General features: G+C 44.1%; 3 protein-coding genes across 11 annotated transcripts in view; 1 reads left to right on the forward strand and 2 right to left on the reverse strand.

Moving 5' to 3' along the window:
* Window positions 1-1,197: 1,197 nt before the first annotated feature.
* PEX39 (peroxisomal biogenesis factor 39) lies at window positions 1,198-2,294 on the forward strand. Its single transcript, XM_072944688.1, has 2 exons — window positions 1,198-1,670; window positions 2,085-2,294. Exon 1 carries the CDS (start codon window positions 1,221-1,223, stop codon window positions 1,551-1,553), a length of 333 nt encoding a protein of 110 aa, XP_072800789.1. The 5' UTR covers window positions 1,198-1,220; the 3' UTR covers window positions 1,554-1,670; window positions 2,085-2,294.
* An 8,015-nt stretch (window positions 2,295-10,309) lies between these two features.
* Window positions 10,310-15,842, reverse strand: RPL7L1 (ribosomal protein L7 like 1). 2 transcript variants are annotated; one of them, XM_015237434.3, is made up of 7 exons: window positions 15,722-15,842; window positions 15,016-15,124; window positions 14,046-14,209; window positions 12,973-13,110; window positions 12,217-12,326; window positions 11,869-12,083; window positions 10,310-11,445 (listed from the first exon to the last, which is right to left on the reverse strand). In XM_015237434.3, the coding sequence occupies exons 1-6, from the start codon at window positions 15,760-15,762 to the stop codon at window positions 11,875-11,877; spliced, it is 771 nt and encodes a 256-aa protein (XP_015092920.1). In that variant the 5' UTR covers window positions 15,763-15,842; the 3' UTR covers window positions 10,310-11,445; window positions 11,869-11,874. The 2 variants fall into 2 exon arrangements, with proteins under 2 accessions (XP_015092920.1, XP_072801083.1); XM_072944982.1 differs by lacking the exon at window positions 15,722-15,842 and adding an exon at window positions 15,492-15,510.
* Window positions 15,843-21,350: 5,508 nt separating this feature from the next.
* BICRAL (BICRA like chromatin remodeling complex associated protein) overlaps window positions 21,351-25,800 on the reverse strand; it is an 84,642-nt gene continuing 80,192 nt past the window's right edge. For all 8 annotated transcript variants that reach the window (XM_072944985.1, XM_072944984.1, XM_072944986.1 and 5 more), the window contains one exon: window positions 21,351-25,167. In XM_072944985.1, the coding sequence (XP_072801086.1) occupies window positions 24,380-25,167 (788 nt within the window). In that variant the 3' untranslated portion in view covers window positions 21,351-24,379. The remainder of the gene's footprint in view (window positions 25,168-25,800) is intronic.

Consider the following 25,800-nt stretch of genomic DNA (forward strand, 5'->3'; position numbering starts at 1 on the left):
TGCTCAAGATTAGATTCAGAGTGAACATTTTGGGCAGGAACACTATGGAAGAGTTGTGGTATCCCCCTCAGTGCCTCACTCCAGGAGACATATGTCATAGAAAGTAATCAATAAACAATAATAGGAATAGAAAAGAGTTTTATCTGAGCCAAACTGAGGACTAGCCCAGAAGCCCACTTCCCAGATTACTCTGAGAAGTTACTCTAGATAAGCAGGGTTTTCAGTCCAGTTTTGTATCTTGTCAGAACAAAGAACATTAAACAAGTCAGGGTTACATTTCTTCAAGGTTTGGGGGGAAAAAAAAGAAAAAAGCCCAGACCAGCATGAACGTAGCGAGTCAGTATGGCCTTGGCACCTGGGATGGGACTCATCCTCAAAGGAGCACTAGTGTTAGTGACCCAGGAAGAGGGACATTTAATCTTTATTTTTAACATGAAAATTCTTTACTTCTGGTCGATGTGCCCTTTTCTTTAATAATGAAAGCAGATGTACAGTGTATTTTGGTAGGCCGTTTTAGTTAGTATACAATTCAGATTAACTCATATAAGCCACAATAACGTCCTTCCATCTCACGTCCCTACGTGAAAAATCCTTTTATCACACATGATGCTAGTTTGTTCTGTTAATAGTAACTGAGCTTTGCTTATTTGATTAAAGTCGTGTGTGCCAGGTTAGGCTTGCTTTTGTTAAACTTAGAAACCTGAGCTGTATTGGCCCTGACTTCGCGAGCCGCTTGAAGGACTTAGCCCGCCTGGCCTGCCTGCATCTTTTCCCCTCCCCTCTGGGAACACCAGGTATTGTCTTGATGGCAGGACATGGGGAGTGAGAAGCTCTGCTGTGGTGTCACTGATTCCCAGTTCTCCTCCGGTCACTGGAGACCTCTCCTCCGTTATTTTCTGTCAGGTGCTGCGGAGCCAGAAAGCAGGTATGTGCGTTGTGTGTGTGTGTGTGCAAACGCGAATCTTTTTGCCTGCACCGGCGAGTCGGCACGCATTTGCATTCTGTGCACGCCTTCATGGTTCTTCTAACGCATCCCACACTGGGGGCTCTGGGGCGGGCTAAGCCGTGCGTGTGTGGGTGAAGCGCGTCGGCGCGGAGCCGGCCGTGGTTCTGCAGCGCTCCCCGCTCTCTGGGCCGCTTGGTATGGTCTGCACCCCTTCCTCTCCTCCCAGGGTGGTTGCACCCATCCTTCCCGGAAGCGCCCAGGCTCCGCGCCCGTCATGGAGCCGCCTTGCAGTCCCAGCCGGTCGGGCCATGCTCCCGCGCCGGCGGAGTCAGCCCCGGCCTCGGTGACCCTGACGCAGCTCCTGCAGCTGGTCCAGCAGGGCGAGGAGCTCCCGGGCCTGGAGAAGCGCCACATCACGGCGACCCTCGGCGAACCCACGGCATCCCGACTCCTGCGGAGGCCCAAGCCCTGGGAGGCCGCAAGCTCCGCAGAGGACCTGGCGCCGATGCCGCAGACTTTGGGCCACAGGCCCACCGACCCTCAAGTATGGGCAGAGCACCCTCCTGGAGTAGCCCGGCTTGGCGCAGGTGCGACGGCGCCTTTCTAGGTGGCACCTAGTGGGTTCCTGGTGCTCGAGGTCTTTTGCAGCTGTGAATGAAAAATGTTGCCTGTCATGTCAACAAAGGATGCTGCGGCCAACAGCCACTACCGCCCCTTGCCCACGGTGAGCTTTGAGGGAACTCAGGATGGAGACAAATGGGCTGCCGGCTGCCAAGCCCTTAGCCCCTGCAGCACCCGCAAGGGTGCTCCCTAGGAGACTCAGGATGAAAAGCACAGGTACTTTCCCTAGGCAGCTGAGGTGCATTTCAAAGGGATGATTTCAATGAGCCCAGATTCTTGCTTATTCCCATGCATAGAGGAAGCGTTAAATTCATTGACTTGAGATGTCTGGTTTTCTTTAACAGAAATCTTTTGGTGTTCCAGCTATCTGGTTGACTACCTGGCTTTTGTTGCAAAACTGTATTTTGGTTCCTCCCTTCTCTCTTCTGAGCAGTCCCTCAGAGCTATCTGCGAGGCTGCCTCCTGGGCTTGAGTCCTCAGAAAGTCCACCAGATAAAACATAATCCTCAACTTTTAGGTTGTTCATTGTTCTCACTCGACCTGGCTCTGAGGTCTGGAGGATGTGACTGTCCCGCATAGACACGGACCCTGGATACTGGCCATTCTGCTGATCCTCTTTTGTGCATTTACCTCCACCTATCAGCTGGACTTAAACCTCCAGGGAGCATCTTTGAGGTTGTTTTGTATTCATATCTCTGGACCATGAGCCTCAGTAAACATTTTTTTTAAAAAACTCCTGTTTCAGTCCTTATTTGTAATTGAAATATCTCTCATACTTTACTACTTGCGGTGCATAGATGTGTTTTCACTTTTAAAATGCTGCTTAGGATACACTAAACGGTTCTGACCTGCTGGGAATGATTTCTTAGGAATGTAGAAGTCGGTGTTTATTTCCTGATTCAGCTTATTCTGGTGGTTGTGGAAACGAACTTGGGATCCAAGTGGCATTTTGCTTTCAGACAGCCATTCTCTAGATAGGCAGTGAAAAAAAGGGTTTGATGAAAAAACTTGGCCCAAGAATGACAACGAATGATATCTCAAAGCATAAAAAAGGCCAGTCAAGAACAGCCCCTAGGATCCTAGGGTCTGAGCACCAGCTGGGTCAGGCAAGGGGCTGGAGGCTTTACAGCAGGGGAAAAACTCTGTCTTCTAAAGTCAGTCTCTTTAAATCTGCCCCATGGCTCACTGCACCTACTCCTGCTTCCTGAAACTAGGTTGTTTGTTCTCCCTACGCCTAGAACATACCAGGCATTTATGTTGACTGTCATGGACCCACATTAGCACACACTAATCTACAGGCTAGGTCATAGGGCTAGCTTTTTCCAGAAATAAGGAGAGTCCCACAACTTGTTCAGGGAATGGTATATATCATGGTACACAATACAGAAGTGCATCTTTTTTTTTTTAATTGACGTATAGTCAGTTGGCAATGTGTCAATTTCTAGTGTAGAAATGCAGCATTTTTGTATAGAATTCTAAGTTAAAAACTGTTGTTTTGCTTAGTACCCTTAACCATGTGAGGCAGACAGGCTAGATAGACCACATTAGCCCCATTTTATAGGCAAAAGTGGAAACATTCCCATATTTAGTATAAAACAGCTCTGGGATATAAACCATGGGCTTCCATACTCACAACTGCTCTTTTCCCATGACTTTTGATACATCATTTTAAGGTAATCTGATCAATGCTTTACAGTATAAGAGTAACATCTATACCTTCTAATCCTGGCAGATTAACTCTTGAGCCAACCAACTGTGAAATAAAGTTCATATTTTATGGCTAGACAAGAAAAATTTAAACAAAACATCTTCTCCACCCTTTGGCCTCCTATCCCTGCACTGTGCATTGTGTATCTGTATTATTGACCAAGGCTTCCTCATCGGCAGAAATTTCCACTCAATCATAAATAGCACATTCTCCTAAGACAGCGCCTTAAAGATAACATTCCTTCTTGATAAGGGGTCACACAGTGCTCAGATGTGGATTATAGAAACTGTTAATAATATGTCATTTGATGTACAGCTCTCTGTCTCAAAAAGCTTACGTAACTGTCTTCACTTCTAACTGGTGGAAGAGTTCAGAGCTTTCTGAGATGCTCTTCTTGAGTTGTATCATCAAATTTGGTTCAAGTAAAATGTTCCATTTCTTGCTTAAATTGACTGATTAGTTTTTCATCACATATTGTTGTAGTTAGCAGGATATCAGAGATACCCACTAGGGGGCACCTAGAGTCTACCTGGAACCAGCACTCAGTACCAGCACGAGCCCACTGAGCCCCACTGGCTTCGTACTCCTCGGATGTTCCGGTGAGTTCTCCTCATGTTCATATCTCATTGTTTGGGTGATGGCCCTTCAAATTTTATTGGAGCTGGTTTTCGCTTAAGACTTGGAGTTTTTTTTTTGTAGGTGTTATTATTGTAACTGTTTTATGGGTAAAAAGAAATAGTTATAATTTAACTTTTACACCTGAATCAGTAAAGGGATAAATTTTATTTATTTATTTTTATTTTTTTAACATTTTTTATTGATTTATAATCATTTTACAATGTTGTGTCAAATTCCATTGTAGAGCACAATTTTTCAGTTATACATGAACATACATATATTCATTGTCACATTTTTTTCTCTGTGAGCTACTATAAGATCTTGTGTATATTTCCCTGTGCTATACAGTATAATCTTGTTTATCTATTCTACAATTTTGAAATCCCAGTCTATCCCTTCCCACCCCCCGCCCCCTTGGCAACCACAAGTTTGTATTTTGTGTCTATGAGTCTGTTTCTGTTTTGTATTTATGCTTTGTTTTTGTTTTTGTTTTAGATTCCACATATGAGTGATCTCATATGGTATTTTTCTTTCTCTTTCTGGCTTATTTCACTTAGAATGACATTCTCCAGGAGCATCCATGTTGCTGCAAATGGCGTTATGTTGTCAGTTTTTATGGCTGAGTAGTATTCCATTGTATAAATATACCACATCTTCTTTATCCAGTCGCCTGTTGATGGACACTTAGGCTGTTTCCATGTCTTGGCTATTGTAAATAGTGCTGCTATGAACATTGGGGTGCAGGTGTCATTTTGAAGTAGGGTTCCTTCTGGATATATGCCCAGGAGCAGGATTCCTAGGTCATATGGTAAGTCTATTCCTAGTCTTTTGAGGAATCTTCATACTGTTTTCCACAGTGGCTGCACCGAACTGCATTCCCACCAGCAGTGAAGGAGGGTTCCCTTTTCTCCACAGCTTCTCCAGCATTTGTCATTTGCAGATTTTTGAATGATGGCCATTCTGACTGGTGTCAGGTGATACCTCACTGTAGTTTTGGTTTGCATTTCTCTGATAATTAGTGATATTGAGCATTTTTTTCATGTGCCTATTGATCATTTGTATGTCTTCCTTGGAGAATTGCTTGTTTAGGTCTTCTGCCCATTTTTGGATTGGGTTGTTTGTTTTTTTCTTATTAAGTCGTATGAGCTGCTTATATATTCTGGAGATCAAGCCTTTGTCGGTTTCATTCGCAAAAATTTTTCCCAGTCTGTAGGTTGTCTTTTTGTTTTACTTATGGTTTCCTTTGCTGTGCAGAAGCTTGTAAGTTTCATTAGGTCCCATTTGTTTATTCTTGCTTTTGTTTCTATTGCTTGAGTAGACTGTAAGGCTTGGAGTCTTAAGGGGCACCTGAACATTTCCTAGGAAAGACCTAGGGGGTTTGGGAAGCATAGGTCACTGTGTTCTTGTTAATTTTGGCTTAAATTGAAAAAAATGAGCTGTATATGGTCTGAACAAAACTTTTGCTAGTGAAATGAGACTGAATTATTCAGTTCCAAAGAATAAAGGGACATTTTGCTCCTCTGGCCACAAGGAGTCCTCAGGCAACTGAAGACCTCGTGGAAATGTCTGCGGATCAGTCCTCATGATGTGCAGCGGTCCTATAGGGGAGACCCACCACGACCATTAAGTACTGCTCTTGGAGGGGGGTCATGGGGAGGGGCACGACAAAGGCTAATCCCCCAGCATTCCCAGCACCCATGATGGTTTAAGGCTGTCATTGGGAGAAATTGAGCCACATAAAAGAATTTGACTCACCCAAGGGTAACCCCTTGGGGAGCGAGACTCAGAGCAGCACACGTGTGATCCACCACACTGTCCTCAGAAAGTTGTTCAGATCATGTCTCTTATCCCATATCTGAAACTAATACTGGGAAATTGTGCCTCAGGCCAAGCAACTCCTATTTAAAGAGTCACCTATGGGAATACCAGCTGGGTTTATGTGTGCTTGTGAGTACTAATTGGAAACTAAAGAAAATCCAGCCCTGAAATGGCCAAGTTGTTGTTGTTTTTTGACACTCCAGTATTGAATTTTGAGCATGCAGTTAAAGCCGGCAGTCTTCTGGATCTGTGCTTGCAGGTGTATGGGGCCTTCCTGGGACAGACCCTTCCCTGCTCTAACTCCTCTCTGGAGTACCCAGATAATAGTATCTCATGCATATTTCCTGAGTTCTTCAGATGCCAAAAAATCATCACCAAATGGAAGATATTAACGCTTGATGATCATATACCCTTATCACATACCCTGGGATGCCCCTCCCTTAACTGGCCTTTAAAAATGTTCTGCTGAAACCCTTTGGGGAGTTTGGGAACAGGGCGGTTTGGGCATGAGTTACTGGTTCTCCTTGCTTGGCCCAGCAATAAACCTTCCTCTGCTCCAAACTCTGATGTTTCAGGTTTTTTTTTTTTTTAACCTCACTGTACATCAGGCCCATGAACTTGCATTTGGCCACACAAGGTCTACTGGAAACAACAGTGGTGTTTTTCTCTTTCTAAAATTAGATTAACAAAGAAAAATATATGTAGGGTTAGCTCCATGGATTCTTTGAATTGGAGAAACATCTAAATTGTTAAAATTTTTAGAGAGCTCTCATCTTAAACTATTTCACCTATTTTAATTGGTATACAGAAGCCCCCCAAAACTTTAAAAGTCCAGATCTTCTAGAAGCCCCTGGGAGGCCAAATGGATTAGATCAAGATAGGAGAGGTCTCAGGCAGATGACCCCTTGGTGGATCACCTGAAGTTCTCATGACACCTGATGAACTCTTGTAAAAGAACAGTGTTGACTGGTGTCACTGCTGCACCCCGTCCCGTTTACCTATGTAATTGCCAAGCCCCAACCCCAAAGGGGTTCACAGTTTGGAAGGCACTAGCCTGCTGTGACTCCCCTTTGCCGGGCAAAGCAATAAAGCTGCTCTTTCCGTTGCTCCCAACCTTTGCCTCCGAGTTTGAATTCACTTTTTGGGGTGCAGAGGCTGATTTTTTGGTAACAGTAAATGAGAAGAGCTTTTAGTAAACTCTTTAGGAATAATTGTGTTCTGGGAATGTCTGTATGATATCTCCAGATTTCGTAACTTGGAAGAATTCATTCACTGTGTCATTTCAAATAGGATACTGGAACATTAATTGCTGGGCCTTCTTAGGAGAGGAAAACTAAAGTGTAAGTTTATCAATCAGAAAATGCTGATATAACAAACAGTTTACTACTACTTCTTAGTGCTCACTAGAGATTAACATGTTAAGGTTAAGAATTGTCAAGGAAACATTTCAGTATGCAAGGGCAGCAGGATGTGTGTTTTCAGCAAAGAATGTGTGAGGAGTGAAAATGCATTTTGTTCAAGGAGAAAAGGTGGTTTTGTCCTAGATAGAGCTGGTTGTTTCTGAATATAGAAAGTTGTGAAAGGTTTGTGGAAAAGGAACACTGAGTTTTGTGCATGGTCAAGATTGGCTAAGATTGAACTTAATAAGAAAATGAATTTTAAGGGTAAAGCAGTACAAAACCTGAATTTGGTTCTGAGAGGACAGAGTTTTCTTAAAATATTGTACTGATTGTGAGTTTGTGTCTAAGTGATCTGTACTTGCTGTTGTGATCTTTTATAGTTACTTTGGTTAAGTGAATGGGTATTGTTTCACAGTGACCTGTGATTGTGTTTGGCCAAGTGTTTTAAAACTTTCTGGTATTTTTGACAAAGTTTCCAATGATCAACTTCTAAATGAAGTTCATTTGACTTCCAGCTAACTGTCAGGTGTTCCAAAGGGTCCTTAGAACATCTCAAAATATTTATTTTCTCTCCATCTCGAGAGAGGAACATTAAACTAATTAGGTTTATCTGGTATGTTAAATGGGAAGCATTGTTAAATTCGCAGTGATAAAACTTCTTAGGCTGTCATATGGGTAAATGTTATTAATATACACATTCTGGAAACTATATGGAAACCCTAAAATATCAGTCATAATTTTAGTGCATGTCATAGCAGTAACCAAGTTTCTTTTCAATTGTATTGTAATCAAAAAGCTCTTAACCTTGACTTTTAGTCTTTTGTCATTTACAGCTATTATGGACAATTAACCAAATGTTTGGTAGAAATGAGGGTAATTTTAGAAAAAGATTGTTTCAGTGAACATTACATTCTAGTTTTGTTAATTGAAGTCTGTATTTACTGGCTAAGATTCATTTCCCAGATAGCTCCTTGTAAAATTTAGTTATTAAAAGGACACAGTTTCTGAAGTTTATCACAGTAATCTAACTTTGGATGAAGACTGGACTCACCATGACCTAAACCAGATTGTTCATAATGGAAGAGACATGAGATAAAGGGCTCCTTGCAGCCACGTTGGAAGGGCCTCTCCTGAATGAACTGAAACTCTTATTTTTGACACCCGATTTCAACTAAGATTAGCACTACCAGATCAGGATGAGAAGAGGACATCTGAAGTAGACAGCTGACCCAAGATGCTAGGACTAGGCCTGTATACCAATTCCTTTGACAATTTCTGTTTTGCTTATGAACCAAATGCATTTCTTGGGCTCACTCATTATGCACATTTCAAAAATCAGTCCAGTTGTTGGGTTTGTGGCCAATTACCTATGTCCAGTACTCTCAGGTTGCCTTGGTGGATTTCTCCTCTCCAAGGCTTGAGCTGGATGGTCCTTAGAAATTTTACTTTAAAAGAAAGTCTAAAAATGACTGTAATTCAATTTTTTAAAATGTTAAAAAAATAAAAAAAATAGAAGAACGTCTAGGTGGGAGGGTATAGTTTTCAAGTGGTAGAGTGCATGCTTAGCAGCAGGAGGTCCTGGGTCCAAGCCCCAGTACCTCCTCTAAAAATAAATGAATGAATAATAAACCTAATTACCTCCCCCCTCAACCCCCCCCAAAACACCCAATTTAAAAATTAAAAAAAGTAGCACCATGAAAGCTAATGTTACCACAAATATCACTAAGACCCTTTTCACCCAGCCAATTAACATGCCTGTTCTGGCTTTTATATTAGATGTTGTTTATTGGGTAGTTCCTAACAAGGCTCAATATTTATGGAACAAGTTTATGACTTTGGCTTTCCCCATGTTAGTTAGGGTGATGCACAACTGGTTTCCCCTGGGCTCAAGGTCACTTACAGGCAGCCTTGGTAACAGCCCCGGCCAACCATCAATCTGCCTTCAGTGCAGGCACGTTGGTTTCTATCAGTTTTCCAATGGCATGACCATCTGGCCATATTTGTTAACCCACCTTATGACCCATGAAAAGTCAAATATCCGGTTTGAACAATCCTGTTCCCACTTAAGAGTAAACATTAGGAAAATGGTTTGGTTCAGGATTTTGACTTAAATCGTTGCTAATGTAATGACACTTGCTCCCACTACCAATTTAGTTTGCAGAACTTGTAATAGTCTCTTGCCTCTCATGCTGTCACCTGCTTGCACTAAGATAATCATGTCTGAATGACCCCAAACTATAGATCACATCTAGAGTTTTCTATAAAATAATGGACATACACAATGCACATGAGGAAAATTAGCCTAAGTCCCTTACTGGACAACCTAGAATTCACTATCAATCCTTGCCAAACATTCTGCTAGTATAACCTCCCCCCCACAACCCCAAAAGGGAGAACTGTGCTATTAGGACCTGGAATCCAGGGACATGATGGACACTGGGGCAGGCAAGCAGCCACACTAGATCTGGGGAGTAAAATATTTCATCACCCAATGCTTTCTATCAAAAGATTAATGATCAACAGAGGGAAACTGTGTAATACATGTTTTATGGCAAGACAAGTACAATTTAAACAATTCTCCCCACATTTGGCCTCCCTCTCCCCACACTGCATTGTGTATCTGCATTATTGACCAAAACTTCCTCATCGGCAGAATGTCCACTCAACCATAAAGAGCCCCATTCACCTAAGACAGCTCCTTAAAGACAACATTCCTTCTTGATAAGGGGTCACAGAGTGCGCAGATGTGGATTACGGAAACTGTCAATACATCACTTGATGTACAGCCCTGTTTCAAAAAGCTTCCATGTCTTGACCTCTAACTGGTGGAATAGTTCTGAGCTTTCTGAGATGCTCTTCTTGGGTTGTAATCCTCAAATTTTGTTCAAGTAATTTTCCGTTTCTTCCTTAAATCGGTTGATTTTTCATCATTACAACTTAATTACCTCATAATCTGGCACATCTTAAGGCACTGTTAATACTTTCAACTCAGTCTCACAGCCAGAGGGCCCCATGAGCCAAAACTGTAGCAGAGCTGGACTTAAGGGACCAGGAGACAATGGTAAGTGTGTTTTCAGCTCTTAAGCTGGGCCTGGCACACCTTCACCAACTGCTTAGGTAACAACTTGAGGCAACTTGTGACAGGAGCAGAGGGAAGGCCCATTTAGGGGTGCACACTGATGACAAACACAAGTGGGATCAGATCACCTGGTTTATTAGGTCGAACACTCCAGAAGCCCTAGTGTTGGTTTCCATCATTACCTGCAGGGCAGTGGGCACTACTTTTGGAGTCTAGAATATGTAAGGAAAGGGTCCATTAAGCTGCTTGCCTGGGACCTAAAAGACCCAATAGTGCTAACTTCATCCACGGCAAACCAAGAAAATGGTTCACTCTTCCTGATTTGGGTTTGAAAACGGAGAGTGATCATCAGGGAAACCAGAAAATTCCATCTTGAAGCCCAGAAAAAATAAGTGTTAGGCATTTCCCCGAGTCAGAAATGGCACAGGGGCTCAGCAGCTACCGCTGTGATAATAGGAAACACCCATTTGGCTTAAAGGGAAAAAGCCACCTTGGTAACAAGCTTTGGTCGTCCACAGGGTATGGAACCAGAGGAAGCTAGCAAGGTCAGAGCCTGAGTGACCAATCCTGATAGCGCAGGACTTCGTCACAGATGGTGCCTGGTCCCTGAGGTCTATGAACACCCTAAACTTACTGAGTTTATGGGTGTTTTCCTGGGGAGAGACCCTCGCTTTCTCATAGATCCAAAAATAAGCTAAACCCCTGAGCTAGAGAAAAGCACTAAGCCAGTTGCAGGCAGAGATAAGGAAGCCACCAGATACACCTAGAGCCAGCCACGTCTGGGAGCTTGCCAAGCTGTCACTGAAGTTAGAACACGGACTCACAGCACAGACAACCAAGCAATGTTTTTGCGTGATTCTTTCTAGTTGTATTTCAAGTTCTTTCCAAAACAAGGCTCTGGAAACAGCCAGGTTCAAGTATGTCCCTGGGCTTGGTCCACTGCTGTCCTGTAGTCATACCTGGGTATTTATTCACCAACATTAAGCCCCTGGGCAGAAGATGGAACAAAATGGTCTCCCTCCTCCATGGCATGAGTCCTTGCTGATCCCAGAGGTGCACGGTGGGCAACACAGAAAACACACAGGAACTTTTTCTTGGAATTGGGGTGGGATGAAAAGTGTCTGCTGTGAACATCACGATCTTTCCCCCGACCCTTCCCCTTCAGTTTCTGAAGATATAGCAGAAAATAATCTTCTCTGAAGATACTGGGTAACAATACCATAAAACAAAAAACACATGCTTCCAATGCGCTGTGCTGAGGAAGAAAAACACAACTTTATCAATACAAATTTACTGCAACTTGGCACCTAAGAATAATAACAAAAAGCAATTTCAAAGAATTAAAATTCCTTCAACAGAAACAATAATTATACCTTCAGATCCTTTTTGAAATTAGTTAACACTATTCTCCCCCCATCTCCAGCTAAATTACCACAGCAACACAGGTTTTTTTGGTTACTCAACTTTTTCCATCCTGTAACTCTTGGGGTAGACAGAGCCCCTTGTCCTAACCAGGCATTCACTGTTCCAAGCACATCTCTATCCATTAGGCTTGGGAATACACCCCTCCCCGCCACCAAGTTATGCTCACACACTTGTAAATGCAAAAAGATCTTTTAAGGGGCAAGGCACGGCCCATCAAAAGTCAGCCCAAGGGCAGTTTTTAGCCCTGCCTCACCTGGGTTTAGTTCAGCTGCCGGATGAGTTGGTTGATGCGTTCACCTCGATAGCCAGGTGAACCCACTTCCTTGAGGAAGCCCACTCTATTCTTGGTAGCATGACGGGCCACTGAGAGCTGGAAAGGGCGCAAGAACCCTGAGATCTCCTGAAAATTCTTCCCCGGGAAGGCAATTTCATGAATGAGGTCTTCCAAGCAAATGACACCAAACTTCCCTAAGAAACATAAGGTTCAGAATCCTTTACTCAACGTTTCCCCAGCATATACTGCAGGCTCTTATTTGCCAGAGCTGGGCACTCTGGCAAGTTCTTGGTGCCTTCTGCTCTGACCCCTAAGATGCGCACTCACCCAGGTGCTCCTCTATCACTGTGTTGTCTGTCAGAGGGACGATTTTATTCTTGACTTTGGCTTGTCCACGTTTCAAGATGAGTTCCCGAACAGACTTCAGATTTGGAAATCTATGTGAGGCAGAATAAAGTACAACCTTAGTAGGCCCCCTGCACACTGCATTACACTGGCCACACAGTCCTGCTGCCTGGCTAAGGATTCTCCCATCCCCTCTCCCCCTCCCCAAGAGGTGTCCTGCAGTACACCCGAAGGAGTTGAAAAACCTAAGCAGCACTAACTATGTAACTATAGGAATTAAAATTTATGGATACAAATACTCACCAGGCAAAGATATTTATTTCCAGGCAAAAATAAAGTCCTGGCTTATATTTTAGGACTCTGACCTAGGTGACCCCACTAAAGAGTTTGAAATTAAATCTAAGTCTTTTTCAGATCTTAATGTTTGAAGACATACAACCCTAGCTCTGCTTCAAGATTCCAAGAATTACTCTCTCCTCTACTAGTCTTACTTGGCCTTAGCCCACAACTGACCAAACCCTGTCACGGCCCTGTTCAGACCATTATCAGTGGCATGGATACCCCCTGATTTACCCACCCTGTGGGTTCTTATTATGGCTGGTGGTTGATTCCTAGTGACCATGATACTCACACCAAAATGCTCCTTCAACACAGCAACACGAGTGTTGGAGAAGAGTACCTGGTGCATCCTAACATTCTTAATATAATCTAACATGAATTCACTCAAAACATACTCACCCCCAGGTGACATAAGGTTCCACTATACGGAGTGTTTTTATGGTCTGAGGGGTTACTTTCACAAAGACACCACTGAAAATCTTATTCAGGCGAAGTCTTCCAATGGTCCTCTGCACAAGTGAACTCACCCCATTAATCCTGAAATCAACAGCAAAAGAATTCAGGCTCTGTCCAGCAAGTACGTATGAAATGTGTGCCATTACTGGGGGTCCAGAGTAGGACACAGACTGTGCCTCACAGATCACTTCCATGTGATGTGGAGCAATACCCGAGGTGCTATGAGAAGAGGACCTGAAATCAAATACCTGACTTTGTGTGTGGGGTTGTACCTGCCAAGCTAAGGAAGCTGGACTTGCTTCTGTGGGCAGTAAAAACTATAGAAGATTTTAAGTAAAGAAAACATGAACAGATTTGTTTTTGACAATCACTGAGGAGCGCATATAAAACAGAAACAAGAGCGTGACACCATACTCCAGGAAATCCAGCTAGAAAGCTGAGATGACAGTCCAGGAGAGATTATGGACAGTGGTGGGAGGCTCATACATATTTAAAACCCACAGGTTTCTGGTTTGGGTGACTGGGTAGGGGAACAGGAGGAGGTGGAGCTGCATGTGTGGGTAGGAACGAGTAAGGGATCAATAAACGTGGAAAATGCTTTCAGTACTCTCCTCAGCACTGAATGTGCTCCATCCACTCGACCTTGCTTCAGTTCCAAGAAGATACCCTGATTCCTCACATCATTTTTTGCATCTATGCCTGGAAACTCCTTTCATGTTAACAGGTCTCAGCTGCAAGTTCCTACTTCAGGGTGTCCTAAACCACTACACACCACACCTCGGCCCCCTTGCCCCACATCCAGCACTTTACCCTCACAGCGATTAGTGTATTTTCACGTCTATTTGCCTAAGGTCTGTCTCCCTAATCTTGGAAGACAAAATCTGTTTTGCTGAGCCGTGAATTCCCAGCACAACTTGCATTAGTGGCTTAAAGCCTATTATCTTATTTCCCTAGAAAGAGTCTAAAGCTGAACCAACAGTTTGCCCCAGCCTCAAGGAATCCGGCAAGTTTCCTACCTTTCGATGCGTACAACAAAGGCCAAGGAATGTTTATCTGGCATTTCCAAGCCATGCGGTTTCACTTCTAGTCGTCTGAGGCGCACCCTGTCACGTAGCTGCCGCCAGGAATCATGCAGGAACCATTCTAGTCGCTTAAACTTGAGCTGTTTTCCTTTCCTCTGCTACAGAGGAGGAAGACCATCACCATTTTATGCCTCTAGTAGTCGTTACTTCCCAACAGTAACTCATTAGTAACTATTTGGGGGGGGGGAATCAGGTTTATTTTTATTTATTTATGTATTTTTAAATGGAGGTACTGGGGATTGAACCTAGGACCGCGTACAAGCTAAGCATACACTCTACCACTGAGCTATACCCTCCATTAGTCACTACTGATAGAGCTTATTTCCCTGTACGTTCCAAAAAGGGAGCCAACAAACATCCTCTATTCTTACATAATAGAAAACCGAGATACCCAAGTAAAGGTGGAGCTGAGAAAACTCAGGAACTACTGGGAAAAGCTCCTGCTAAATAAACAAAAACCCAATTCGTTTACATGCTGTCAACCAATGTTTCCCAACAAGTGTTTATGGAACCTAACACCGTGTTAAGCCTCATAAAGTTCCTGCTTGTTTTATTTCCTGCCTCCAAAATATGCATTTCTCCAAAAACATTTAGCAAATAGCAAAAATTGGTACGTTAAAAAAAAAAGTTTTCCTCCAGCTACACAGGCCTTTTTGGCCTCCCAAATCACTTGGTATGAACCCAGAAGGAACAATCTCCGTTCCGCTTTTCCTTAACAAACTCCACTCAGTATCTTGCCAGCAGAAAGGGCTTGATACATACTTGCTAAACAAAGAATATTAAACCTGGTATAATCCAATCGATGGGGGAAGGGAATGTCAGTACCAAATCTAGTTCAATACATGCTGGATAAAACTCACAAAATACAAATTCTTATTCCTTCCTCCTCGTTCCCCACCATTACCTCCTTCTTTTGCAAAAGCGCCTGCTTTGCCTGGGTGGCTTTGAGGGCCTGATAAGCCTTCCTCTTTTTCAGGAGATTTTCCGGAACCAAAGGGATTTTTTTCCTTGGCCTGATAAAGAAAAGGGAGACCAGTGATAGCATTTAGGAAACAAATCCGTCAATGGAGTTCTAAACGATATACTGGGTTTCAGGAAACACTGCCTTCAAATTCTTAAAGGCTGAGGCTCCCCCGAAACCTGTCGTTCCTGACATCAGTCCTCAAAATGAACCCCTACCATTCCCTCGTCCCCAAAGCCTTAAAAAGTCAGGAACCCCTTAGCCACTGATCCCCGTGTATGTCAACGGAACTTTTACTACCCCAGCCTTTTACAGACACCATCAGCAATGAGATTCCGCCCCGTGGGGTTGGGGCGGTGCAGACTCAGCTGCAGAATTATTATTTATGTCAGGGTGGGGGAACCCACACTCCAACTCACTGCCTGAAAGTCAATCCTCGCTCCTTGAAGTAACCCGAAATAGACGGCGGCGCCCTCCGCCCGCCCCAACTCTGTGGCTCCTCATTCCTCCTTCTGTAACCTGGAGCCCTTTCTATTCACTCCCTTCAGTCTACAAGTATCCTTATCTTCCACCACCAAGAAATAAATTCTGTGGATGGCACCGGATGCTCAAGACGCCACGCCAAAGATTCCCAGTCCCAAACACTCACTCTTCCTCCGCCATTTTTCCAACGATGCGGCTACTGCTCATGCGCAACTCCACGGCGTGAGGAAGAGAGGAACCACTCTATGTTCACTCAACCATAGAGACGTCCACTCTAGCTCACGGCAGGGCAACTGGGGCGGGGCAACAGGGGCGGCCCCGCGCCCTCTTGGCCGCAGTAAACCGCTGAGGTATTGCTAACCCCGATTCCTGCCAAAAGCTGGACAAAGCCTCCTTCTCACTACTTTGAAAGTTTTTAGAGCCGTATCATCTTCAAAACCCAGCCCTTTTCATTTCAGTTGTAGTCTCATAATGCTGGAGGCCGGGCTATAAACATCTAAACGCTTCCCACAATGCACCGACTTCCGGCAGAGGGTGGGCGCCGCTCTTCTGGCTTCCGCTGGGCTGCGGGTCTCCGAAAACTAGACGCGCGGTCTTGGGACAGCTTTCGGCTGGTTGGGGAGCGCTGGTTCTACCGCTTTGGCTCTCACGTGTGGGTGGAGATGTATATGGACGACTTAGGATGGTTTAGAAAAAGACAGCTCTGATTACGTAGGCCTGGCTTCGTCAGTGGGTCCCTGAGCAAGTTCTTTAACCCGTCAGTCCCTTAGTTTCCTTTATTCATAAAATGCACATAGTAATGGGTCTTGCCTAATAGCCTTAGAAGAGTTACATGAGCTACTCCTTGTATCAGCAAAGTCTGGTAGTAAGCGGTTAACACTATACTAATTATTCTTGGTGCTGGACCGAAAACTAGAAGTTACAACTTGCCATCTTAGAACCTTCCCTTATATAGTTCTCACCACTTGGAATATGCTTTCTTATTCCCGCGTCTTCATAAAACAATGAAAACTCACGTCTTGTGTTTTCTGGAAAAGTCCAGAAAACCTCCAGAGCAGCGCGTTCAAGCATTAATGTGCACAGGAGTCACCTGAGGACCTTGTTAAAATGCACATTTTTCTTCAGGAGGGGGCGATATTCTGCATTTTAAACAAGCTTCAAAATGAAGTAGATGCTTCAGGTCTGTGGAGTACACTTTCACTAGCAAGGCTCTTGAGTAGTCTATCTTTTTTCTGACTTCCTTCTGCACGAAATTTTTAACATTTCTTCACCATGATCCTAGGAGGGCAGAGACTATGCCTGCCTTGCTCATCACTGATCCTAAGAGAGTCTAGCACAGGTTTTTCAGTCTTGGTACACTACTGGTTGGCATTTTGGGGTAGGTAATTCTTTGTAACAGAGGGCTGTCCTGTGCATTGTTTGATGTTTAGCGGCATCCCAGGCTTCTGCCCACTACGCGCCAGTAACATCCCCACCCTAGTTGTGACAAACAAAATGTCTCCAGGCATTCCCAAGTCTGGCATGGTATGTATATTTATCCTAAGGTCTAAGACAATGTCGTTATTTGACAGTAATTAAAGGCATATCAAGACAATCGTGTTTTGTTTGGCTTTTTCTTTCTCTGATTGGACTGGGTTCTCTGAAGGCCGGGAACTTGTCTCGTCTGCCTCTGAATCTTCTACAGTATCTGTTACAACAGGGGGCACCTGCAGGAGCTTGTTAACCATCTAAGCTCAAGGCATCATATTGGTATGTGCTGTGTAACTAGTTCATCAAGAAAGACAGTGCCAAGTGCAGAGCTTAGTACCTGATGAATAAATTTCAAAGGATAACACAGTCTTCAGAGACACAGACTGTGGTGAGGCTCATTTAATGTACTCACTCTTTCAGCACTTCACCATGTGTCTTAGTGAAAAGGCAAAAACAGAAGGGTCAGCAAAGTGTAAAATATATTAAATAGTAAAGAAGGAACAAAAACAAGTCGGTGTTTTGTAACTTCTGTCTACAGGTGAAAGGTGGGTTCTGTGGTACTGAAGGTATTTCAGAGATATTAACAAGATGATACTCCTTGACTGAAAAACTTGGAGGCAGATTCAGGAGAGGCTTTCCAATACCAGCAGATGGTGCCAGGAGAGTACTTAGTCCTGGTGCCAAAGCCATCATCCACCAGACTGATCCAGAGAAAGAGATGGAGTCCTCTTCAACCCAAAAATGTTCACTGACTGAATACATATTTACTGAGCACTGAGCATATACCCTGAGCACTGGGCAAGATATGAGATTTTTCATTTCAAAGTTAGGTTCCTGAATGAGAATGGGGTGTGGCCACTTACAACCTCAAGAATCTTACTCTTTTTAGCCTGTCCTCATAGGCCTCTGTTCTCTTTTTTCTTGACCATTTCAGCTATCCATCATTAGGGAATGGTTTAAGAAATCATGGAAGACTATGCAATTAGATTCATTAAGGTAGGTCTTTATGTCTTGAAATCTTAGTGGCATTTGTTATTTTTTGGCCTGCTTCTTGACAGTACCCCCATTTCTCTTGCGGACTAACTGCCCCGATCGTGTGCAGTCTTCGGAGGGCAGGATATCAAATCCAAACACTTGCCCTCTCAATACATAAATTGAAGGCGTCTCTGGAAGATCTATTCAACCCCTCCCACCTCCTTGTCAGACTCTAAACTTCTCTCTTCTGGGTTTTGAGTCTTCAGCAGAGTAATGGCAGGAACTGAGGAGGACTGGGGCAAGACTTTTATGGATTTCCACTTACTAGGACCTCCTGGAGTTTTTTTATTCCTGTCTCTATCAAGCCTGATGGTTCTTCAGTCTTCCTTTTAATTCTTAGTCTTCCAATAGAACTTGTTAACCAACAAGATACGTTTCCTGACTATACTACTCCCAGGTATTTGGTTACATTTGAAAAAGCAAGATTCAGAATAGGATGTAAGAGGATAGTTCCCAGTTATTTTGTTATTTTTGTCTTTTACTATAAATGTATTTGTATGTAACAATTTTGGAAGGATATACATGAAAGTGTTCATGAGGGTTATTTTTGGGAAATAGGAGTGAAGTGAGGCCTGGAATGGAAGACTTCCATCTTTGGATGGAAGCCTGCCCTTTGTTTGTTACATATGTATTAGTTTAAGAGCTTGTTAGGGACTTAGGTTCTTGTGATTTGCCTGTTTTACAAACCACTTGACCATGTTTTTTTTTTAAGACTCCCTTTAGGACCAACATTTTACAGTTCTTTGTATTAACTCTGGGATCCCTTTCCTAACGTATTCCACTATAACTTATTTCAGTGTTGTCTGCATTTTGGGGTTATTTGGAATCCTGTTCTTTTTCACTGAAGAGATAATTAAGCAATACCTTCTTAGTGAGGCAAAACCACCACACCTAACACGCCATAATGGGGGCCCCATCTGCAGTTTCTCATCTGCTTCACATCTCTTTCTTGGATTATGACCCTCCTTGCAGCCGAGTTCATTTTCAAGCTTTCCTTATTGCTTCTTCCTAGAGTGACGTGGGGTTACCAGGAGGCAGGTGGGAACGAGCAGCCAGATGAGCCTGGAGCTGGGGAAGACAACACGGACAACGGCTCTTGATCCTGATGAGAAACAAGCAAAAAGAGCAAAAGCGGGAAGGAAAACAGTGAAAACAGGTGAAGGGCAACAGCCATCTGAGGGTCGAGGGTGGACCCAGGAGAGCGCCAGTAGGAAGGAGACAGTGTGTGGTAGGTGAGACCAAATGCAAAATGGAAAAGCCCAAACCTCTTCTGATGTATTTCAGGGATAACGGGAAAATTAGCCTTTTCTACCTTCAACACTTCTTCAGTAAGACTTCATTTTACACCCTAAGAAGTGGAGGGTCAGGACTAGGGCTTCCTATTTATAGGCAAGGAAGCTGAAGCTGAGAATAACTTGCGAGAAGGCATCTGATGACCTGTTAAGTGAAGTACTGGCATGTTTCCAGATTCTGCTGCCAAAGACACCTTCTGCACCCCTACCCTGCTCCTGGCTGTACTGCTTTCCTTGACCTTCACAGACATGACTTTTCCCTAAAGGTCTTGCCTTTGTAAGTGTTTTCAAAGGCCGGCTCCAGCACATGCCTACGAGAAGTATAAATTACAGACTCTTATAAAGGCCTCTTACCTGCAGCGGTGTAGACACAGGCTATTTACATTATGGAATCCACTTTATACTACAAATGTGCTCCTACTGTGTGTGCGTCCGCTGAACCAGATTTCTCCATGTAGTTAACACTGTACAATTCCTTTACCTTCATTCCTGCAGAAAGTATCATACACTTTTTCTCAAACAGAACTTGGGAAACTGCACTAAGAACCATGGACATAAAAGACAGACACTGGGAGAAGAGAGCGCAGTGCTACTGAGAGGCAATCTGGAAGAATTTTAGCCCCAGTTTCTTCTCTCTAGAAGTGTACTTATTTAAGTGCTTGTTTCCTCTCTAGACTGTGAGCTCCTTGAGAGTAGAAATCATACCTGAATGGGCCGTGGATCCCAGTGGCCCAGTGTGTAGCACAGTGCCCCTAAACTGCTCTGAATGTGTCAGGTGCTCAACGCCAGACGCCAGGCGTCCTCCCTCCAGCTTGGCCGCACACTCAGGCTGAAGCCCTGGCCGCAGAACAGCTCCAGTCCTGCCTGACAATGCGGTTTCTGTGCCCCCAGACGGTGGAGTTCCTTTCTTTCCCCCTCTCTTTCTCCCACATCAGGGAGAGCTCAGCCCCTCCCGGGACACGGCTTCCCATACACAGGGCTGAGGGCTTTAACTGTCCTAGGACAGAGTGCCTGGTCTCTCCCCTGGGCAACACCAGACTCTGATCCTAACCAAGTGGCCAGATTATCCTAACTCTTCATGCTTGGGACACACCCACTGCAGAGGGCCTGGAGAGGGGCAGAATAGCATGTTGGACCCACATTTGTCTGAGCAAGGACAGAACCCTGACATCTGGATGCTGCTGCGAGAGACGTTAAAGGAGCCATCACTGACATAACTGTCCTAGCAGTGCTGATTCTCAGTTACTTGACAACAAGCTCCTCTTTACATACTAGCTACTGAAGAATCTTGATATCCGGGCTGCTAGTACCTGAGGGTGAGGGGTGGGGGTGGGAAGCAATTAAACCATAAAGCAAGCAGTATAAGCATAAAATCGAGGCCCAAGAAAAATCTAAGGAGCCTTACACCCTCACCCCGAGAAGTTTCCCTGACAATGTGGGTAGAGTCACATCTGTGAGGGCAGGAGCTCAGATGGGCCCTGTGGGGCTCATTTTACAGATACGGCTATAGAGGTATTTCTCAATACAATTTGGTCAGATGTGTGAATCCAAAGAGAAACATGTTAATTCTGAAACAAGTCCTGAGTAAAAGATTTTGATTTTTTCTTTTCTTTTCTTTTTTTTTTTTTTTACCTATTCCACAGCCTTCTTGCCCCTGCAGAAACAAAAGAAATATAAGGATTAAGGAAAACTTCCCGCAGATTGAGGCCCATTTCTCTAACTTTTAAATGGCTTCACTTTTCTTTCCTTAGTTAAGGGCCCAGGTGACAGGAGAAGGGAGGGGAGGCCAGAGGCCTATGTGACTAAACTTTCTCACTGACCAACTTTGTTTAATTTGTAACTGTTTGGAAAAGCCAGTCAATTAAAATCCTACCCCCTCACTGGCTGGGCTACTTTTTGGTAATGGTAAATATAGTTAATAATAGAAATGAACACTTACTTACCCTTTTCTTCTGGGAAAAGCAGCCATTCCTCTTTGCAAAATCAAGACAATCACAGTTGCACATTTTCCCAAATCTTTGGCTGTATTGCAATGGTTGTTTCATTTTGTAATCTCCAACTAAACATTTCCTAACCATGGATTAACAATATAGTTACTGACTGGTTTCTTTTAACAGTATTTATCCAACATAACAAAATAAACTGCAATTTGTTATACTTTTTTTTTTTTACAAAACATTTTATAAATATTTTTACAAAATGTATACAAAGCAATTTCAAGTGAGACATACTATACAAATGAAGGTATTTAAGCAAATAAAGCCCACACCACACTAACAGTGAGTGACGCGTCCTCTTTTAAGTCAAGTCAGTCTGTAAGGCCTCCCTAATCTAACAAAGTCTACTAAATTCTTCAGAGCTAAAATAGTTCTTTTTCGTAATTGCCAGTTTAAAATTTGCTTTATCTTTAGGCAGTACTTAAGGACACAGAAAATCAAATGCTTAATAACAAGTTCACACTTTTCCACAACAACAACAGAAAAAAAAAAGAAAGAAAAGAAAATGATTTTGTTACTGAGTACTAAAACTTAACCTTGACTAATGAACCTGGACAATTGAACGCTGGCCATTGGAGGCTGGGCTCTTACCCTTCACCAGAGGGGACTCGACATGCGAGTTATGACCTAATCACAGGAGTAAAATACATTTTGTAATCTTCATTTGTCATTATCTAGAATCTTTCCTCCATAAAAAGTAAACTTACATACAAGGACACAAAAATTTACAAGTTTCATTTTGGTAAATTAGGCTCTCCATTTGCTAGACAATGTCAGGGCTTAAAAAAACCCTTTAAGATGGTATATTGAGAAGCTGGGACGGGGGGCAGGGCAGAAAGAGAGGTGACAAGTGTACATGAAGCTTGTCTTGTCTCTTAAGAATTCCACTGATTCAGGAATTAATGTAACTCATCAGTAGCCTCTGTGAAGGCTCTAGGTATAAATTTCCACAAAGAGAAGAATATGATCAGGAGGGACCACCTTTAAGTCTTGCTAGGGATTAGGGGAGCATGAGCCCTAAGAGAAGAAGAGCCTATGAAATCATGAGGTTCAGGGCAGGGTGTTACCCTAGGGCTGCCCAGACAGAAAGTTCCAACTGGCAATACCAACTTATCTTTCTAACATGTTACAATACAGAAAAAGGGGAAATCTGCAACTTGGACATTGGCACAAATAAGGAAAACATGGCAACCGTAAAATGGCCCAGATTTTCCAATTTCTGTTGGTTTGGGGCTAGGAGTGGGGAGAAGGTATTTTGCTTTTGTGAAGACTAGCTGTCTCACAGGGTTTCTCTGTGTGTGTGTCTGGGGTGGGAAGGGGGCGGCACAAAGGGGCAGGGAGAGTCTAGGTCTTCTGTTGCTGTATTTTCTAGTAATCAGAAGCATTCCTTTCTTTTGCAGGCCAATCTGGAAAAGAATACCCAGTATGATGACAATGGGGTCCTCCCTATTCTGGGGAAGACCATACGCAGATCTTGGCAACGTGTTACAGTGAAGACCAGTGGAGATGGACAGAATACACGAGAGCCCATGCACACGAGAGGGAGAGTGAGTGTGCACACACTGCAGCCAAAACGACCTCTGGGTCTGAGCAGCTCAGCACGTGCACACAGGTGTGTACGAGGCTACATATAAAATACCGTATGTAGCTTTCCCAGTGCTAGGAGATACTGATGGTTACCATGACGTTGAGAATGAAAGTGACCACAGAAATGGGATGACCTGGGGCAGGTATACAAGAAAGGAAAATGGGGAAAGCTCCCTGAAAAGAAATATAAATAAATAAAGCAGTAAGTCACGCTCACGATCATGAACATGGGCCAAACACAAACAATGACAGGGCTTGTCCTTTGGATCTCGAGTGGGAATCCCGTGTCTCAGATCTTTCCTCTCAGTGGTGGGCTGCCTGGTTACCTTTGGTTTGTCTGTGTTTTGGTAATGATTGCTGCCGGGAGTGACTACTGTTCTCAGACAACAAGAAGCGGAAACAAGGCCAAAGTCCCCTTACAGTTTAAGATAAGAAATTACAACATAGTTTTCAAATGAAAGTGCTTTTGACGCTTGGCTATTTGTAGTGGGAGAGGGTGCAAAGAGAGGTAAAATGAAACAAACCCAGCAAACCAACAAAAACATACATCGTATGTTGACTAGATCCAATTACAGAATGCAAAACGCTTGGTTTTTCTCAATAGTTGACATATGTATGCTTTTACATATATACACATTCGATCCCTCAGGGCTCTAGCCCGGCCTCCCCCGTACACGCGCCAATTCACCGGTTTCCATTTTCCTTTTTGTAGCCTGGTGAAATTACCTCAGGTCATGCTGTCACAACTCAGAACCAAGTATTCCCTAGATGAAATTCGATGCGGGTGTGCTGAAGAGGTGAGTTTTGCTCCAGGAGCGTCAGAAAAGCACTTGAACGATGAACAAGGAAGCCCTGCAGAGCCGGGCTCGTGCGCTACGGGTGCTCGCACTGGGGCTGCGGGGCCCCGCGGAGCCAGGACTATCTGCTCAGGGACGGCCGGGGGAGAGCCGCACGGTCTCCTGGCCAACGACAACCCCAAAGCCCCCCAAAGCCAAAATTTGGAGATGCAGTGGGATACTCTTTAAAAAGTGTCTTCTACCAGTCCTGTTTGATTTTCTTTAGTAAGTCTGTTCTTTTCAAATGACTTATGATTGTCAGAATTTTACCCAGGGTCAAGTGTACTGTGATCTCATTGAGTTACAGTGTTTTTTTGTTTTTTAAATAAAACAAATTTTAAAAAATGACTAAGCACTTTCAAAACACTTGAAATGTGTAGGGCCTATCAGACTGCTTTCTAACAAGGATCAGTTTTACTAGAGGATTTCCCTGTAACCACGACGAGTATTGCTCTTAAACAAAGAATGGGATTGAGATTAGAAAGAATAACCTGTGATGAAAGATCAAGCAGGCTGGAGACAGGAGACCGTTTCCATTGCTTTTGCCAGGAAAGGATGTAACTTGTCCGGGGCGGGGTCTCGGGGCGGGGCAGGGGGCCTGTGGCTACTAACACTCTAGGATACTATTTACAGCTGCTTCTAAAATGGAATCAGTTTCTACAACGCCTTCATTGTGGTCCGGGATGAACTTTTCCAGGCAGTTTTCCTGCGAAGCCATTGGAGAAAAATTGGGGAAATCTAACTCAACAGAGCCGCTAACCGTGGGGTCACTTTGGGGCTGCCGCCCAGCCTTTTTGAGTTCCAAGATATTCTTAAAAGTTGTTTCTAAACTCTTAGTGAGCTGGAGGTCAGGCTGGGGCTCACCAGACCCTTTCATGATGTCTGTGTGTAAAACTTCATTCTTTGGAGAACTCCTCAGAGTCTTGTCCTGGAAGGAGCTGTTACACGTCATCTCCAGGTGAGAATCCACTAGGATGCTTGAGAGTTTGCTCTCAGGACCATGATCAGGTCTGGACGAGTTCTTCCGGTGCCCTTCGGGGCCAGGAGAGCACTCGCCACCTTTCACTGAGTCTCTCCGGCTGGTTTTGTCTTCGGATGCACTCCGGTACTGAACTAAGCCCATTTTGTCAAATTTTGGTGCTCTACCGAGGCATTCGGTTTTTTTAGAAGTGTTTCCTTCTGCAGAGACCACGATGTGATTAGGCACTAGATGAAACTGGTCATGATTCGTTGGTTCTGCCTGGCCTGGTTTGGCTCGGTCTCTACCCTGGGCCTTAGCCGTCAGATGCACAGAGCTGGTTGTTTTACAGCCATGCTGGTCACTCCGGCCAAACTGCGTCTCATGAGCAGCCTTATCAAATTTGAAGGAACAACAGAAATCAGCCTGAAAACCCTCTGGAAACGGAAACAAAAGAGAACATTAATGAAAAAACTGAGAGTAAGGGTAAGGGCTGGACAGCAGCCCTTCGTGGGGCAGATGCAAACTCACCCCCAGCCCAGCCCAGCCAGTCAGCCTTTCCCATCCACGGGAAAGCAGAAGCACAGTGCTAGAGGGCACATCCTATAAAAGGAACGGAGCTGAGGGGGCCGTGGGGCCGCAGCTTCTAGACGAGCTTAAATCTCTTCGAAAAGGGGATTTGCTGGATGACAAACGGGAAAACCGAATGTACAGAAAGCTCCACTTTGTCTTCATCTCTTATTGTAGTTTTTCATCAGTTATTTATTAATGACTACTTTGGAATGGTCTGAACACAGAAATCAGATGCTAGTGTCAGCCTCGTTTCTTCTGTGGGGCAGAGGGCCCTGAGGTGAGGCTCTGGGAGGGGAAGACACACCTACTTGTCTTTGGGTGATGGCGCTTCCATCCCTCTGGACACACTGGAGGGGACCTGCCGTAACTAGAGGCACTTTGCCAGGACACAAAACGAATGGTCAACACACATCCAAAGTGGTATCTGCTTGGAAGGACAGGGGTGTGGAGGAACCGGGCCGGACAGAGTGCTGACTCATGCCAGGCTCGAAGAGCCA

Source organism: Vicugna pacos, chromosome 20 (genome assembly GCF_048564905.1).
Source record: "Vicugna pacos chromosome 20, VicPac4, whole genome shotgun sequence".
In the NCBI taxonomy this organism is placed as follows: Eukaryota; Metazoa; Chordata; class Mammalia; order Artiodactyla; family Camelidae; genus Vicugna; species Vicugna pacos.

Bases quoted from the DNA above. Each gene is read 5' to 3' on its own strand.
- PEX39 (XM_072944688.1), top strand. From the start codon at position 1,221: ATGGAGCCGCCTTGCAGTCCCAGCCGGTCGGGCCATGCTCCCGCGCCG.
- RPL7L1 (XM_015237434.3), bottom strand. From the start codon at position 15,762: ATGAGCAGTAGCCGCATCGTTGGAAAAATGGCGGAGGAAGA. The intron at 12,327-12,972 runs GTGAGTATGTTT...TGCCTCACATAG, and splicing joins GAACCTTATGTCACCTGGGG to ATTTCCAAATCTGAAGTCTG. The intron at 12,084-12,216 runs GTGAGTGCGCAT...TATGTTTCTTAG, and splicing joins AGTGATAGAGGAGCACCTGG to GGAAGTTTGGTGTCATTTGC.